This window comes from Pongo abelii, chromosome 5 (genome assembly GCF_028885655.2).
Source record: "Pongo abelii isolate AG06213 chromosome 5, NHGRI_mPonAbe1-v2.0_pri, whole genome shotgun sequence".
Classification (NCBI taxonomy): domain Eukaryota; kingdom Metazoa; phylum Chordata; class Mammalia; order Primates; family Hominidae; genus Pongo; species Pongo abelii.
The window spans coordinates 13,501,888-13,519,679 of record NC_071990.2 but is presented as its reverse complement, the minus strand read 5'-3'; the positions used below and the strand labels follow the sequence as shown (position 1 = coordinate 13,519,679).

Here is a 17,792-nt window from a genome sequence, read left to right as displayed (position 1 = left end):
TGGGAAGGAATCCATCTTCCTTCATAAAAGTAAAAACAAGCCTGTATGTTTGTGTGAGTGCTGAGTTGAGGCCCACTGGAACCCAAAGCCTACCTTCCTCCCCAAGTTTACCTTCCCTTTGGGGATCTTGCTATTTTCAGCTTCCCTCAGCATAGTGACTGAAGGTGAGGGCAAGGGCCTTATTTGAGGACACATGGCCTTCTTCTTGACAACTCAAATAAGAGCCAAACTTTTCAACAGGACACTGCCAGAGACTTGGGGTAGCAAAGGGAACTGAAGACAGAGAATAACACGAGAGGAAGTAACTGTGGACACAGACCATGGCTCGTCCTCCCGTCCTCCAACTCCAGGCAGTTCTCCTGCCTGAACACAGACCCACAGGGACAGTAGCTATGGTGGTGAGGGCTCCCTGCACCCCAAGTGCTATGCCAAGCACTTTACGTGGATCACAAGGTGGAATTTTTTTCCCCTGAAACAAATGTCCTCATCCTAGGACAAGAAGCAGGAGCCAGACTTGGAACTCATGATGAGGGAGCTGCCACTGTTTCTCTTGGGCAGCAGAAACTGGGAAAGGGAGGTCGGCTGGGGACACAGCTTGTCTCTGCTTCTCTCCTAGGCTCTGCAGCTCTGCAGGCCCTTGTAAGGTAAGCGCTGTGGCCCTGGAAAGCCAGAATTAAGGGGTACAACACTGAACATACGCTGACAGGAGGAGAAGAGAGAGCCCCTTTTCTGCCCTTCCTCTGGAGAAGCGAGTGCTGTACCTCATTGCCTGCTGCAGGTCTAAGATACTGAAGCCGGGAATGCCCCACCCTGGATATGGAGATCTTCCAAGGATGGCCAACCTGTGTTAAAGCACTAAGAATTCCAGCAAATGTGGAACTGAATTCTTCAGCTGACTAAGCAGGCTTCCTGGCCTTCCTCTCTTGAGGAAATGGGAACCAAGGCTAACCCTTGGACTGAATGAATGAGGGGAGGCTAACCCTCGCCTGACAGATGGAACCAGGGACAGGCAGGAAGCAGGCAAGGAAGAAACATAGTGGGATTGGGGCTCAGAGATGGTGAGCTTAAATATTAAAGGGAATGTGGCCTCATTTTGTATCCCAGCCATAAGGGGCATCCTACTGGTTTCTCATGTACGGTTGACTCCCTCTAAGCAGGGATGGAACTTCCTCGTCCTCATAAGCCCAGAGCCACACACTATGCCCAGCCTAGGATAGAGACTGTCAATAAGGGCTCAATCCCTCCTCCCCTTCCCTTCCTCTCTTCCCTACCATGGACTCCTGGTAAAAATGAACTCAGAAGAAGAATAGGCTTTTTCCTCTCTGGCTCCATTCATGTTTTGGCAGCACAAGGCTGAGAGAAATTAAGATGGTCACAGTGGAACAGAACAGAGGCCTCAGAAATAACACCACACATCTACAACCATCTGATCTTTGACAAACCTGACAAAAACAAGGGGGAAAAGATTCCCTATTTAATAAATGGTGCTGGGAACACTGCCTAGCCATATGTAGAAAGCTGAAACTGGATCTCTTCCTTACACCTTATACAAAAATTAACTCAGATGGATAAAGACAAATGTAAGACCTAAAACCATAAAAACCCTAGAAGAAAACCTAGGCAATACCGTTCAGGACATAGGTATGGGCAAAGACTTCATGACTAAAGCACCAAAAGCAACAGCAACGAAAGCCAAAACTGACAAATGGGATCTAATTAAATTAAAGAGCTTCTGCACAGCAAAAGAAACTATCATCAGAGTAAACAGGCAACCTACAGAATGGGAGAATATTTTTGCAATCTACCCATCTGATAAAAGGGCTAATATCCAGAATCTACAAATAACTTAAACAAATTTACAAGAAAAAAACACACAACCCCATCAAAAAGTGGGCAAAGGACACGAACAGACACTTCTCAAAAGAAGACATTTATGCAGCCAACAGACACATGAAAAAATGCTCATCAGAGAAATGCAAATCAAAACCACAATGAGATACCACCTCACACCAGTTAGAATGGCAATCATTAAAAAGCCAGGAAACAACAGATGCTGGAGAGGATGTGGAGAAATAGGAACACTTATACACTGTTGGTGGGAGTGTAAATTAAATTAGTTCAACCATTGTGGAAGACAGTGTGGCGATTCCCCAAGGATCTAGAACTAGAAATACCATTTCACTCAGTCATCCCATTACTGGGTATATACCCAAAAGATTATAAATCATGGTACTATAAAGACACATGCATACGTATGTTTATTGTGGCACTATTCACAGTAGCAAAGACTTGGAACCAACCCAAATGTCCATCAATGATAGACTGGATTAAGAAAATGTGGCACATATACACCATGGAATACTATGCAGCCATAAAAAAGGATGAGTTCATGTCGTTTGCAGGGACATGGATGACGCTGGAAACCATCATTCTCAGCAAACTATCACAAGGACAGAAAACCAAACACTGCATGTTCTCACTCATAAGTGGGAGTTGAACAATGAGAACACATGGACACAGGGCAGATAACATCACACACCGGGGCCTGTCAGGGGGTGATGGGCTTGGAGAGGGATAGCATCAGGAGAAATACCTAATGTAAATGACGAGTTGATGGGTGCAGCAAACCAACATGGCACATGTATACCTATGTAACAAACCTGCACGTTATGCACATGTACCCTGTAACTTAAATTATAATAAAAAATAAATCAATAAATAATTTAAAAAATAAAAAAGTAAAAGAAATAACAAAAGACGGTCACAATACGCCATTCTCGTGAGGTTGCAACCAACCCAACTACCCCACCAATCACGCTAAAGCTCTACCTGAACTCACATCCCTTCCAGAGATAGGCTGCTTGTTTTTGTCAGGTTTGTCAAAGATCAGATGGTTGTAGATGTGTGGTGTTATTTCTGAGGCCTCTGTTCTGTTCCATTGTGACCATCTTAATTTCTCTCAGCCTTGTGCTGCCAAAACATGAATGGAGCCAGAGAGGAAAAAGCCTACTCTTCTTCTGAGTTCACTATAGACTAAGGGTCCAGATAGGTTAATTTGTAGGTTTTTGCCAGGTAGAGCTACAAAGTATTTCTGTCCAGGAGAAAATTTAACCTCATACTGCCCTATAGGTCAATCACCAGTTTTCCTCCTCTGCAGAGAGATAAGGATTTTTAAGTACAAAACATGTGTAAAAAGCTTAAATGCAAATATTCTGGCAGAAGCAACAAAATGTCCTACAAGGACTTGAGTATTAAGGAGATAGGCTCTGAAGGTGCCCTAGAAGGGGCTACCTAAAATAGAAGAGGACAGGCAGGCACGGTGGCCCATGCCTATAATCCCAGCACTTTGGGAGGCTGAGGCAGGCAGATTACGAGGTCAAGAGATCGAGACCATCCTGGCCAACATGGCGAAACCCCATCTCTGTTAAAAATACAAAAATTAGCTGGGTGTGGTGGCATGCACCTGTAGTCCCAGCTCTTCGGGAGGCGAGGCAAGAGAGTCGCTTGAACCCAGGAGGCAGAGGTTGCAGTGAGCCAAGATCGCACCACTGCACTCCAGCCTGGCGACAGAGCAAAATTCTGTCTCGAAAAAAAAAAAAAAGAGAAGACGACAGAGTGGCTTTCTCCAAAACCTTGCCCAATACCTAATTTGACAGAGACATTCCTCTCGAAGTGTAGGACTTTCAGGTACTTCACATTTGGCTACAGGTGAGGCAATGGGTAAGAATGACTTACTTGAACTTGGCCGAGCCATTTTCAGGCAAATCTGGTTTCGTGTGGAGGCTGGAGGCTTCAGGCCACAATATAGCTGGGAAATCAATCGACTTGGGACAATCTGGAGAGGTCGCATCAGGGTTTGTTTGCAGTTCTAATGCTTGAGGTGGGCTTTAGAAAAATCACAAAAACAAATATTGTAGAAACAATCAACAAATATTTTTATATATGGAAATATATATAAATATTTATATTTTATATATTACAGAAACACATCGTGTATATTATATTTTACACACATGCACACATACACGAATGTCCTTTAAAAAATCTTTAGTAACAGATCATCCTCTAAACTGGCTGTTTTCCATTTGTGTTCTCACGTGCTCCTAGAGGTGCAGAGGTGCCTTGGAGCAGTGCTTCTCAAAGCGTGTTCCCTAGACCAGCAGTGTCGCCATCACCTGAAATCTTGTTAGAAATGCAGCCTCTGGTTCCAGCTCAGACCTGCTGAATCAGAAACTTTGGGGGTGGACCCCATCATCTATTTCCAGATGATTCTAGTAACTACTCAAGTTTGAGGACCACTAAAATGCACGAGAAAGGGTTAAATGTGAGAATTCATTTGAAAACTTGCTGCTTTTCAAAAGGTATGAAGCCAGGTGCAGTGGCTCACGCCTATAATCCCACCACTTTGGGAGGCCAAGATGGGTGGATCACCTGAGGTTAGGAGTTTGAGACCAGCCTGACCAACATGGTGAAACCCTGTCTCTACTAAATACAAAAAATTAGCTGGGAGTGGTGGTGCATGCCTATAATCCCAGCTACTCAGGAAACTGAGGCAGGAGAACTACTTGAACCCCAAAGGCAGAGGTTGCAGAGAGCCGAGATTGTACCATTGCAGTCCAGCGTGGGCAACAGGAGCGAAAACTCCATCTCAAAAAAAAAAAGAAAAAAGAAGAAAAAAAAAAGGTATGAAAACCACCACTAGTCTCTCAACTTGTGGTCAAAGTACAGTTTCTTTCTTTTATTTCAGACAGGGTCTCACTCTGTCACCCAGGCTGGAGTGCAGTGGTGTGATCACGGCCCGCTTCTGCCTTGACTTCCTGGGCTCCAGCGATCCTCCCACCCCAGCCTCCCCAGTAGCTGGGACTACAGGCACGTGCCACCATGCCCAGCTAATTTTTGTATTTTTGGTAGAGACAGGGTTTCACCATGTTGGCCAGGCTGGTCTTGATCTCCTGAGCTCAAGCCATCCCCTCACCTAGGCCTCCCAAAGTGCTGGGATTACAAGCATGAGCCACCACGCCCAGCCCAAAGTAGTTTCTATGAGAATGTAATTTCTAACTGAGAACTAAATTCTGAAGGGAAGAAGTGTACTGTGACAATAGTATTAAGATGACATTGTGTCAAAGAAACTCATGGATCTTAAGGCACGTTCAGTAAATCTTTGTCTATACCTGAGGAATTTTATAAAAGGAAAACAAACACAGAGAAAGACAACATTTGGAACAATGACACTGATTGTCCAACAAAACTGTGGGGGCAGAAAATATAATGGTGGTTGGCAGAAAGGGGAGGAGTGATTAAAAAGGGGCATGCAGGAATTTTTTTTTTTTTTTTTTGGTGGGAGGCAGTGGTATTGTTATATATCTTGATTGTGGTGCTAGTTACATGATTGTATCGTCAAAACTCATAGAACTCAATACTAACAAAGGGTTAATTTTATTAGACACATATTTTACTTAAAAATAATGAGTATAGAGCTTCAGTTTTACAAGATGAAATGAGTTCAGGGGATTAGCTGCACAACAACATGAATATACTGAACTGTACCCTTAATAATGGTTAGAATGCTAAATTTTGTTACATGTGTTTTACCACAATTGTATTTTGTAAGAGAAAGGCAAGGGGATAAAAGATATACCTTAACTTTCTTGCATTTGCTGTAAAAACAAAAAAAGAATTCACAAGAAATTAGTAAAAAGAACTGAGTATAGGGTGGGAAACGCTATGTAAGGAGATTAGAGCTGAGCAAGGATTTTCAATATATGTGTTTCTATATTGTTTGGATTATCAATGCCTTCCAGTCCAAGGAACACACTTGTACTTGAGCAAGTTGCGAGAGATAGAACACGCCATGAAGAACTGCAGCATCTGTTAGGCACCTGGAATGGACTGATAGAGGATTTGGGCTTGTGTTAGATCATGTTGGGGAGAGGTTCATGGAAGTGGGGCTTCGTTCTGGATTGGATGCTGTAATGGATCTTATCTAAAAGGTGGAAGGAATGAAGGGAGGCGAGAGCTGTGAGTGGCCAAGAAGCAGGAGTCCCTCATGTTAGCGGCATGGGAGGATGTTTGGTCATTTTTGTGGCTTCAACAATGTTCCTGTTTCGGTCCCAGTTCAGACGTGATTACTGAGTGGCCTTGTTCTTGTCCTGACCCATCGTGGTCACAGAGTGGCCCTGTCTGATATTGGTGCTCTGTGACGTGGTTTATGTTCAATAGAACACCAAGGCCTATCAGATAGTGCCAGGCCCAAGACTAGAAGCAAACCAAATGTCCATCAGTTTATAAATGGGTAAACAAATTGTGGTTTATCCATACCATGAAGACTCTTCAGCAATAAGAACAAACTACTAATACCTTCAACAGCATGAATGAATCTTTAAAAGTGTTATGCAATAATAACTCTATAGTAGAAAACCTGGCAGCTACCACCTTAACCAAGTGATCAAAGTTAACATCACCAGTAATAAGACATGGCGACTCCACCTACCTCCTCATATGATGCAATGAGAAGGGCAAAGCATCACTTGTGTGGCATTCATGACTGCAATTTAGTTATGAGAAAATGCCAAACTCAAGCTGAGGGGCATTCTACACACTCTACAGCAAAACTGGCCAATACTCTTCAGAAAAGTATCAAAGTTTTGAAAGATAAGAACTGGGGAAACTGTCCCAGGTCCTAATGAGACATGACAAGTAAATGCTACGTGGGGTCCTGGGTTGGATTCAAGATCTGAAAAGGGACATTAGTAGGACAAATGGCAAAATTTGAATGAAGCCTGTAAATCAGTTACTAGTACTGTATATGTAAATGTCTAGGTGTAGTACTTGTCCTGGTTTAGATCATTGCACTCTAGTTAGGTAAGATGTGAACATTAGAGGAAATTGGGTAAATGGTATATGAGAACTCTGTGTACTATTTTTGCAACACTTCTGTAAGCCTAAAATTATTTCAAAATAAAATTGCTTCACAACAAGAAAAAAAGGGGCCAGCCATGGTGGCTCACACCTGTAATCCCAGGACTTTGGGAGGCTGAGGCAGGAGGCTCACTTGAGCCCAGGAGTTCGAGACCAGCCTGGGCAACAAAGTGAGACCCCATGTCTACAGAAAAGTAGCTGGGCATGGCAGTGCATGCGTATGGTCCCAGGTACTCAGGAGGCTGAGGTAGGAGGGTCACTTGAGCCCAGAAGGTTGAGGCTGTAGTGAGCCATGATCGCACCACTGGACTCCCTGCCCGGGTGAGTGAGACCCTGTCAAAGAAAGGAGAGAAGGCCAGAGCGAGAGCAAGAGTGAGGGAGAAAGAGAGAAAGAGAAAAAGAGAAGAAACAGAGGGAGGGAGAGGGAGAGAGAGAGAAGCGTTATGCTAAGTGAAAGAAGCCAGATACAAAAGGCTACATAGTTTTTGAGACCATTTGTAAAGACATTTTGGAAAGGCAAAACTGTTGGTACAGAAATCACATCAGTGGTTTCCAGGGACAGGGGTTGGGGGAGTGAAGGGGAGCAGAGAAATTTTTAGAGCAATGTAAAAGTCTATTATCTTTATTTTTGTGATTTTTTCAACACTCATAGAACTGTATAATAAAAAGAGTGAATTTTATAGTGTGTAAGGAGTAATATGATAAACCTCACCTACAAATAAGCAAGTCAACATGTTTTCAACGTACCCTGTCTCTTCTGCAATCAAAAAGACTGCAGAAGATTGACACTGAAAAAGAGAACAGGTTAGAGAAACATGGTGTAGTGTCTCCAGAACAACCTCAGGGGACAAGGCTGTCTGGCTGCCTAAAGTCATTTCTGCAGGGAAGGCAGGCAGACTGGCTGCTAGAGGGAAGTGAACAGACTCATGGGCCCCAGCAGCCACTCTGGTGAGCAGCTCCCAGACTCAGTGACAATGGTGACATCCAACCAACATGAATATCACCCCAGTGTTTGATTTAAAGAAAGCTTGAGGAAAATGGATTGCCATGATCTTCAACTAGCATGGGCATGATAAACTTTTGACAAACTTCAGTTTACCTGGAAAACTTGGTAAGGAACAAATGAGGTGTTAATATAGTTTGTGGGTTCTTTGTTAAAATCTGGAAAAACTTAAAACATATACAAAAATAAACAGTGTAGTATAGGGAACTCTTATATTCTCATCACTCAGCTTCAATAATTAGGGGCATGAAGTTTTAAAAATATCGTTACAGATGACAATTATTAAACTTGCATGTCTTGAAAATTGTGAAGATTAAAACTGAATACTGCCTAACCGTAACTAAAAGCTTCTTACATGCTGCGTGAAGTTACTTAGGCTATCATCTTGAGCTTAATACATACCTTTAGTTATTTCTCCCAAAGATGAAGATGGCTGTCTCCACTGCTGCTTTCTAATAGATTTGAATCTGGAGTCATCAATATAATACAGACTTCTAATTTGATCCAGAAAATTATTTTCTTCTTCTGTAGGTTTTTATATGTTAGAAAACATTTCCACTTACTGTAAAAGAATTCAAAAAAACTACTGAATAAACTGTCTTTTTTTTTTACCAGGCATGAAGGTAGGATTGTAAAAGTCATTAAGAATTTAAAAGAAATTAAGAACAATGTCACCTGGAATTATTCCCAAGATCGTAAATGTTCATAACATAAAACTATTTTCTTAGTCTTTATTTGTGACTACGAAGTATTTTAAGACTAAAAGTCTAAATACAATTTAGTATTTGCTACTAAATAGTCTTTTCAAATACTACTACAAAGTCTTTATTGAAAACATCCTTTGTGCCAACATGTATCTGCTTTTCTAGGGGGTCAGGGCAGGCAGTGGTTCCAGTTTCCACAAGGTTACAACCCTGTTCAAATTTAGAAGCAATGTCAGAAGGGTGACAGGGCACCATTGTGAGAGTTAAGAGGAAAGAGGACTCAGGGTGAAAGCTACCCTGGGTGAAGACTCCTGCCTTGATTTTATCTTCCAGGTGGGAAAAGAGGCCTTGAGGGAGGAAATAAACTCATTGATCAGTCATTGGGAGCTTTCTGGGTGCTAGGCAGGTTCTTATAAATTGACATTCATCCAAGTAACGTCATTTAATGATGCCTTTTCAAGAAATCTGAAACTCACCTAACAGATTTTTTTTAAAAGCCTGTATGTTCTCTGTGAAAAAGGGGGGCACCCTACCAATTCTGAAAGATAGAGGTGAAAGATTATATCAGAAATTTGAGGGAAAAAAATTTACAGAAAACTCAGGACCTGATGGCTTCACTGATGACCTGAATTCTACCAAATATTTAAAGCAGAACTAATACCAGTTATTTTCTTTTTTTTTTCTTTTTTTTTGAGACGGAGTCTCGCTCTGTCCCCCAGGCTGGACCGCAGTGGTGCCATCTCCGCTCACTGCAAGCTCCGCCTCCCAGGTTCACGCCATTCTCCTGCCTCAGCCTCCCGAGCAGCTGGGACTACAAGAGCCCGACACCACGCCCGGCTAATTTTCTGTATTTTTAGTAGAGACGGGGTTTCACTGTGTTAGCCAGGATGATCTCGATCTCCTGACCTTGTGATCCGCCTGCCTTGGCCTCCCAATACCAATTATTTTCAAACTCTTCTAAAAAACTAAAGAGGAGGAAACACTTCTAAACTCATTTTAGGAGGCCAGTATTACCCTGATACCAAAGCCAGAGAAGGACGTTACAAGAAGAAAAACTACAGACCAATATCCCTGATGAACATAGATGCAAAAATCCTCAACAAAATACTAACAAACTTAATTCACTGACACGTTAAAAGGATCATTCATCATGATTGAGATTTATCCTTGGAATGCAAAGATGGCTCAACATACACAAATCAATAAATGAGATATACCATATTAACAAAATGGAGGACAAAAACTGTATGATCACCTCAAAATGATGCAGTAAAAGCACGTGACAAAATTCAACATCCTTTCATAATAAAAACTCTCAATAAGTATAGAAAGAAAGTACTGTGACACAGAAAGACCAAATATGACAAACTCACAGCTAAATCATACTCAACAATAAAAACTTGAATGCTTTTCCTCTAAGGTCAGGAACAAGACAATGATGCTCACTCTCACAATGTCTATTCAGTGTAATACTAGATGTCCTAGCCAGAGCAATTATGCAAGGAAAAGAAGTAAGTCATCCAAATAGGAAGGGAATAATTTTTCTATATATGTTTTCTATATATAAGATCTATTTATAATAGATCTTATATATAGAAATACTTATATATAGAATATATATATACTTATATATAGAATACTTATATATTATGTAATAATATAAAATATAAAATATAGATACATAATATCTATGTATATAAGATATACAGAGAGATATATAGGGATATATAAAATATATATAATATATAGTGACATATAAGATATATGAGATTTCTATATATAAGATCATGTTATCAGCATGATCCCTGTTTGATGACAATATGATTTTATATACAGAATACCCTAAAGACTCAACCAAAAAAACTGTTAGAACTAATAAATTCAGGGAAGTTTCAGTATACAAAATCACATATAAAAATCAGTGGTGTTTCTATACTCTAACAACAAACTATATGAAAAAGAAATTAAGAAAACAATTTCATTTATAATAGCATTAAAGAAAAAACCACTTCAGGTAAATTTAACCAAAGATATAAGACCTGTACACTGAAAACCATAAAACACTGATGTGAGAAAAGAGACACAAATAAACGTAAAGGTATCCCATGTTCATGGATTAGAAAAATTAATGGTTGTTAAAATGTCCATACTACCCAAAGCAATCTACAGATTCAATGTAATCTCTATCAAAATTCCAATATCATTTTTTCACAGAAATAGAAAAAAAAATCCTAAAGTTCATATGGAATTGCAAAAGACCCTAAATAGCCAAAGCAGTCTTGAGCAAAAGGAACAAAGCCAAAGGCATCACACTCCCTAATCTCAAAATATATTATAGGGCCATTGTAATCAAAACTGCATGGCACTGGCATAAAAATGGGCACATCAACCAATGGAACAGGATAGAAAGCCCAGAAATAAGCCCAAGTATTTACAGTCAATTCATTTTTGACAAAGGTGCTAAGAACACACAATGGGAAAAGGAAAGTCTCTTTAATAAATGGCATCAGGAAAACTGAATATCCACATGCTGGATAACAAAATTGAGTCCTTTTCTCACACCATATACAAAAATCAACTCAAAATAGATTAAAGTCTCAAACATAAGACCTGAAACTGTAAAACTAATAGAAGACAACATAGGTGAAAACTCCATATTAGTCTGGGCAATGATTTCTTGGATAGGACCCCAAAAGCAACAAAAGCAAAAAGACATATGGGATTGCATCAAACTAAAAAGCCTCTGCACAGCAAAGAAAATAATTAACAGAGTAAAGAGACAACCCGCAGACTGGGAGAAAATATTTGCAAACCATGCAGCTGATAAGGGGCTCTTATCTAAAATATATAAGAAACTCAAAAAACTCAATAGCAAAACAAAACAAAACGAATAACCCGGTTAAAAAATGGACAAAGAACCTGAACAGGTATTCCTCAAAAGAGGACATATGAATGGTCAACAAATATATGAAAAATGCTCAACTTCGCTAATCACCAGGGAAATGCAAATTAAATCACACTGAGCTACCACCTCACGCTTGTTAGAATGGCTGTTATAAAAAAGATGAAAGACAACAAGTTTTGTCCAGAATGTGGAGAAAGGGAACCCTGGTACACTGTTGGTGGAATGTGAATTAGTACAGCCATTTTGGAAAACAGTATGGAGGCTCCTCAAAAATCTAAAAATAGAATTACCATATGACCCAGAAATCCTACTTCTGAGTATACATACAAAGGAATTGAAATCAGTATGTTGAAGAGTTAGCTGCATTCCTGTGTTGTTTTCAGCATTATTCACAATAACCAAGATATAGAAGCAACTAAGTATCCATCAACTGAGGACCGGATAAAGAAAATGTGGCACATATATACAATGGAATACTATACAGTCTTAAAACAGAAGGCAGTTCTGTCATTTGCAACAACATGGATGAACCTGGAGGACATTAGGCCAAGTAAAATAAGCCAGGCACAGAAGGACAAATAGCATATGATCTCACTTATATACTTGGGGTCTAAAAAAGTTGAACTCATAGAAGCAGAGTAGAATGATGGTTCCCAGGGGCCTGGCAGAGGGCAGATGGGGAAGGGAGGGATGTTGGTCAAAGGATACAAAGTTTTAGTTAGGTAAGAGGAGTAAGTTGTAGTGATCTACTGCACAGCATGGTGACCGTGGTTGATGATGTATTGTATATTTCCAGGAGAGTAGATTTTCACCATAAAAAATAAGTAGGTCAGGTGATGGATATGTCAGTTAGCTTGAGTTCATCTTTCTACAATGTATACGTATATCAAAACATTACATTGTACCCTATAAATATATAAATTTGTCAATAAAAAATAATTATATATATTTATATATTTATTTATATAAAACAAAATACATGCTAAGTATAATGCAATTAACTGCAAAAAGTTGTACAGGCTCCCAATAAATACTTTTTGAACGCCTATGAGCCAAATAAATGCAATACATCAGTCCTAGGTGTCTCCACTAGGGGGCCCCATTCCCTCCCGTTCCATCACCTGCTTTCCTCAAGGTCGTCTCCACCCTCCTATTTGTTGATACCCGGCCTCTGACCCAGTTCATCACTTTCCCGGGCTTCCGGGCACCACCCTCTTCAGATTTTCCTCCTACCCCTCCAGCCCTGCCCCTCCGGATCTCCCATCCTCCCAGCGATCCAGACTGCATGCGCCCTCCCCGCCCCGTGTCCAAGAGGCAGCTTCCACTCCACGCGGGCAAGCCTGAGCTCCAGAGCCGTCCTCAAGCTGCTTCCTCCCGAAGCACTGGGACACCATCCTCCCGGCTGCTACTCGTGCCCAGGGACTAGACCCTGAGCCTTCCCTTCTCGCACGCCCCATAGCCAAGCTGCTCAGCAGAACCTGACGGCTCCACCTTCAACTACGTCCAGAATCCGACCCCTCTCCACGCCCACTGCCTCCACCCCGGCCACCTTCCTCGGTCACCCTGGCAGCTGCAGTCACCAGGGTGACCTTTCTGAAAAGGGAGGCTCTGTTCGGAGCCCTCACGGGGCTCCCCAGCACAGCGGCCCCCCATGCCCACCTGCTCGGGTGGGATTACTTTCCAACCCCGTTTCCATCCCCGTCCCTGGTCTCCAGCCGCAACGACCCCCACGCAGAGCCCGGAAGACCTTGGGCCCCGCACGTACTGCCGGCCCGCTAAGAGCTCTGGGTACGCCCCGGAGCGCCTTCCAGGCTTTCTCCTAGAGGCGCTGTGTCCCGACCGCGCTCCGGACCTGAGCCACGGCTCACCTGGGGCAGCTCGCGCCCCCGAAGACAGTCTCCCACGCCCCGCCCCCCGGGGTGCCTCCCTCCTAGCTCTGTGTACCCACCCACCATCCCCCACATCCCTTCCTCCAACCGCTAACCCGTCACCAGCCCGGGACCGCAGGGCAGAGGCCGGGCCGCGCATGCGCACCGGGGACCGGTGCCACCTCCGTTCGCGAGCCCGCGGCAGGTCCTGGGCGGTGCGCTCAGTCCCGCGAGAGCAGTGCTTGGTCGGGACCCCGAAGCCAGAGCCCGAGCGGGAGAGGCGGCGGAGACTCGGGCCCGGCGCGGGCAGAGACGCACCTGCGGGAGGCGGGCGCGACGGCTGGAGAGGAGGCCGTGGGGCGGAGCGGCTCAGCGTTCTGCTCGGCTGCAGCGGCCCCTGCCGGAGACCCGGGCGCCGTGGTCTTCTTTATAATTGAAGGATTGTCTCTGTTTTTATTTGGGATGGGAGTGGGGATGGGAGTGGGGGTGGGAGTGGGGATGGGAGTGGGGGTGGGAGTGGGGGCGGGGGGCGGCGGGCTGGGGGAGGCGGAGTGACTTGCTTCGACTTTGTCAGCTTCCAGGGTTCATTCCACTGCCCAAATATGTAGTGAGTTACTACCGGCTTTGCTTCCTCCTTCAGCAAACGGCTGGACCACACAACTTCAGGACAGAGGATTTTAAGTGTTGGGGTCATTTTCCCTGAAACGATTTCAAATGACGGCGAGTTGGTTCCCAGGCTAGGCCACCTAACCTCGAACGCAATGACGAGTGCACTCTGACTGCTGAGCTGAGAGCCTTCCGTGGCTCTGGGACCCGGTGACTCACGTGGCTCCGCATGTCCCGGTTCCCTTAAAATCGGAGTCTTTCCTTTTCTTGGATTCCGGCTTGCCACCAGCACCACTTGGCAGAACGGAATTGCTTGCGGGCGTGTCAGTGGACTAGAAACGGAAGCAAGTGGTCTGAGAACTCGGGGGCCAAAAATGTTACATTAACATTTTTTGCCTACCTAAAATCTCAGCCACTTCCCACAATTTGGCTGGAAATTCAGCCCATATTGAGGCCTTTCTCACTCCTGCAGGTGTTACCAGCAACTCAGGGGTTTATGGAGTAACGAAATTGGGGAGGGCCTCACATCCGGCTGCTGTTTTTTTCCCCCTAACGTGTATGGTGCTTATTCTGAGCCAGACACTTTTAAGAACTTCACATTATTAACCAATTTAAATCGTCCCCACCATCTGATGAAATAGGTACTGTTATCCCCACTTTATGGGTGGGGAAACTGAGGCCCAGGGAGGTCAAGTGACTGCTCAAAGCACAAAACTGTTGAGTAGTAGTGTTGCTAGGGCAGTCCTGGAGAAATCACTCAGAAGGCAAAACTGAGAGCTCATTATTTTCTTAAACAGTAGACAGCTGAAAATGTTCATTGTTTCTTAAACCGTTTTGTTTGTTTGTTTTTTCCTAGTCTCTTTATCTATAGGTAACCTAGCTTAAAACAACTGCGGTTGGCCCTGGAGCTTCACTGCCCTTTGCCAAGTACCAGAGAAAGATAAGACCTACTAGGAACCAGAGAAAACCAGAACCAGCCACCCCTTGTTGCTTTTAGATCATTAATACATCATTATATACTCAACTCCCGACCCATAGAAGAGAATCGCCGCCATTTTCTGATAGTGCATTGTATGAAGAGGCATGTTTATGAAATGCACCTGTGCGTCTAGAGTTCCTCCCGGCATATGCTTGCATACCTCCCCACTCTCATCCTTTGGTGAGATTCAGACATGTCAAGCTTTAACTCTGTAAAGAGAATCTCTCTCCATCCTGAGTTTTACGTCCTCTTGGGATCTCTCACTTTACTGGTCATCACTGCTGTCTCTCAGGGGTGAACTGTCCTCTTTAAGCTTCTGGTGCAAATATAAATACGGAAATAAATGCCTAGGGATTTATTTCCTAGAATGACCCTGCCCTGAGATGGAGCGTCACACGCAGCACCATGAGTTGTGACTCTAACCTCCATCAGCTGGTCAGTGCGTCTGCATGTAACATGTAGCCACAGCATTCTCCCAACCCTGCTACACACAGCAACAGTGCACACAGCACATCTTAAGAAATAAAATTGACATGAATAAATGAGAGGTGGCAGACAGGAAAATGGGGATTGCAGGTGTTTGCATGCTCTGCAGTGAGGAAAGCTAGGTTGTCAGGACAAGTCTGCAACAGAAGGCAGTCTGGGGCCATGAGAACAACACAGTTCTTTCGATGGCTGGATGGTTCGATGATGAACCCATATTCTTTTCTTTTTTTCTTTTTTTTGAGACAGAGTCTTGCTCTGTCGCCAGGCTGGAGTGCAGTGGCGTAATCTTGGTTCACTGCAACCTCTGCCTCCTGGGTTCAAGCAATTCTCCTGCCTCAGCCTCCCGAGTAGCTGGGACTACAGGCGCCTGCCACCATGCCCAACTGATGTTTTTGTATTTTTAGTAGAGACAGGGTTTCACCATGTTGGCCAGTCTGGTTTCGAACTCCTGACCTCAGGTGATCCGCTTGCCTCGGCCTCTCAAAGTGCTAGGATTACAGGCGTGAGCCACCACTGACCAGCCAATTAGCCCATATTTTTTTTTTCTTTTTTAGACAGAGTCTTGCTCTGTCACCCGGCTGGAGTGCTGTGGTATAATCTCGGCTCACTACAACCTCTGCCTCCCGGGTTCAAGCGATTCTTCTGCCTCAGCCTCCCGAGTACCTGGGACTACAGGCGCCTGCCACCATGCCCAGCTAATGTTTTTGTATTTTTAGTGGAGACAGGGTTTCACCATGTCAGCCAGTCTGGTTTCGAACACCTGACCTCAAGTGATCAGCTCGCCTCGGCCTCTCAAAGTGATAGGATTACAGGCGTGAGCCACCACGCCCAGCCAATGAGCCCATATTCTTTTATTCTTTTCTTTTCTTTTTTTATTTTTTTTTGAGACGGAGTTTCGCTCTTGTTGCCCAGGCTGGAGTGCAATGGCACGATCTTGGCTCACCGCAACCTCCACCTCCTGGGTTCAAGTGATTCTCCTGCTTCAGTCTCCCTAGTAGCTAGGAATACAAGCATGTGCCACCATGCCCAGCTAAATTGTTTTTGTATCTTTAGTAGAGATGGGGTTTCTCCATGTTGGTCAGGCTGGTCTCGAACTCCCAACCTCAGGTGATCTGCCCGCCTCCACCTTCCAAAGTGCTGAGATTACTGGCATGAGCCACCGCGCCTGGCCCCATATTCTTAATATCTAGGAGCTCTGTTCTTCCTTTTTCACATTTATACCACCCAGTTTGTTGTTTATGTTTGTTGTGGTGGAGGCAACAACGTTGATCTTTTTGAAGATATTTAATGGAATAATGACAATGTGTCCCCCACTGCCCCAATGGAACAGAATTTCTCAAGTGGTTGTTTTTGTTTCCACCTTTATCAGCAGATGTGGTTCTCCTTTCATATCTGCTGTGGTTTGAATGTGTCCCCTCCAAATTTATGTTGAAACTTAATCCCCATTGTGGTGGTATTGAGGTGGAGCCTTTTGGATAGCAATTAAGTCATCAGTGCCCTACCCTTATGAATGGATTAGTGCCCTTATAAAAGAGCCTTCAGAGAGAGTTCACTTCTCTTGCCCTTTTGCCTTCTGCCAGTGAGGATACAGTAAGGCACCATCCTGGAAGCAGAAAACATCTCTCATCAGACACCATTGTCAGTGCCTCCTTGATCTTGGACTCCCCAGGCCCCGGAAATGTAAGAAATTTCTGTTTTGTTTGTTTGTTTTTTGAGACAGAGTCTCGCTCTGTCACCAGGCTGGAGTGCAGTGGCACAATCTCAGCTCACTGCAACCTCCACCTCCCGGGTTCAAGCGATTCTCCTGCCTCAGCCTCCCGAGTAGCTGGGACCACAGTGCCACCACGCCCAGCTAATTTTTGTATTTTTAGCAGAGACGGGGTTTCACCATGTTGGCCAGGGTGGTCTCAATCTCTTGACCTCGTGATCCACCCACCTCGGCCTCCCAAAGTGCTGGGATTACAGGCGTAAGCCACCATGCCCGGCTGAAATTTCTGTTCTTTATAAGTTACCCAGTCTATGGTATTCTGTACAGCAGCACAAATGGACTAAGACAATACCCCAATCCATCTCCAATGAGGTGTCCAAGTTCTCTACTCTCCCAGTGTTTACCATTGGATGGAAGGTTGTCCATAGTTATTGGGTGGAGGTAGGAGGGAGTTTAGTGGGGAAGGTCCATGCTTGAGGACCTCTTGTCTCTGATACCTTTCCACCCTGGTCCTTGGTCTCTACCATAGTTCAGGGATAAGGATCAAAGTCCTAGCAGTTTCCAAATGCTGATTCTTTCTCTGATGAGAGACCTGTATAGTTTGGGGGGGATTCT

At 43.9% G+C, this 17,792-nt stretch overlaps 1 protein-coding gene across 17 annotated transcripts in view; it reads right to left on the bottom strand.

The window, feature by feature from the left end:
* Positions 1-13,822, bottom strand: part of SIRT5 (sirtuin 5) — a 37,840-nt gene extending 24,018 nt beyond the window's left edge. For 3 of the 17 annotated variants that reach the window (XM_054557027.1, XM_063724740.1, XM_063724741.1), the window contains exons 1-3: positions 13,190-13,391; positions 8,324-8,483; positions 3,736-3,885 (exon numbers count right to left, since the gene is read on the bottom strand). In XM_054557027.1, coding sequence (XP_054413002.1) covers positions 3,736-3,850 — 115 coding nt within the window. In that variant the 5' untranslated portion in view covers positions 3,851-3,885; positions 8,324-8,483; positions 13,190-13,391. 17 annotated transcript variants of the gene reach the window in all.
* Positions 13,823-17,792: the final 3,970 nt, after the last annotated feature.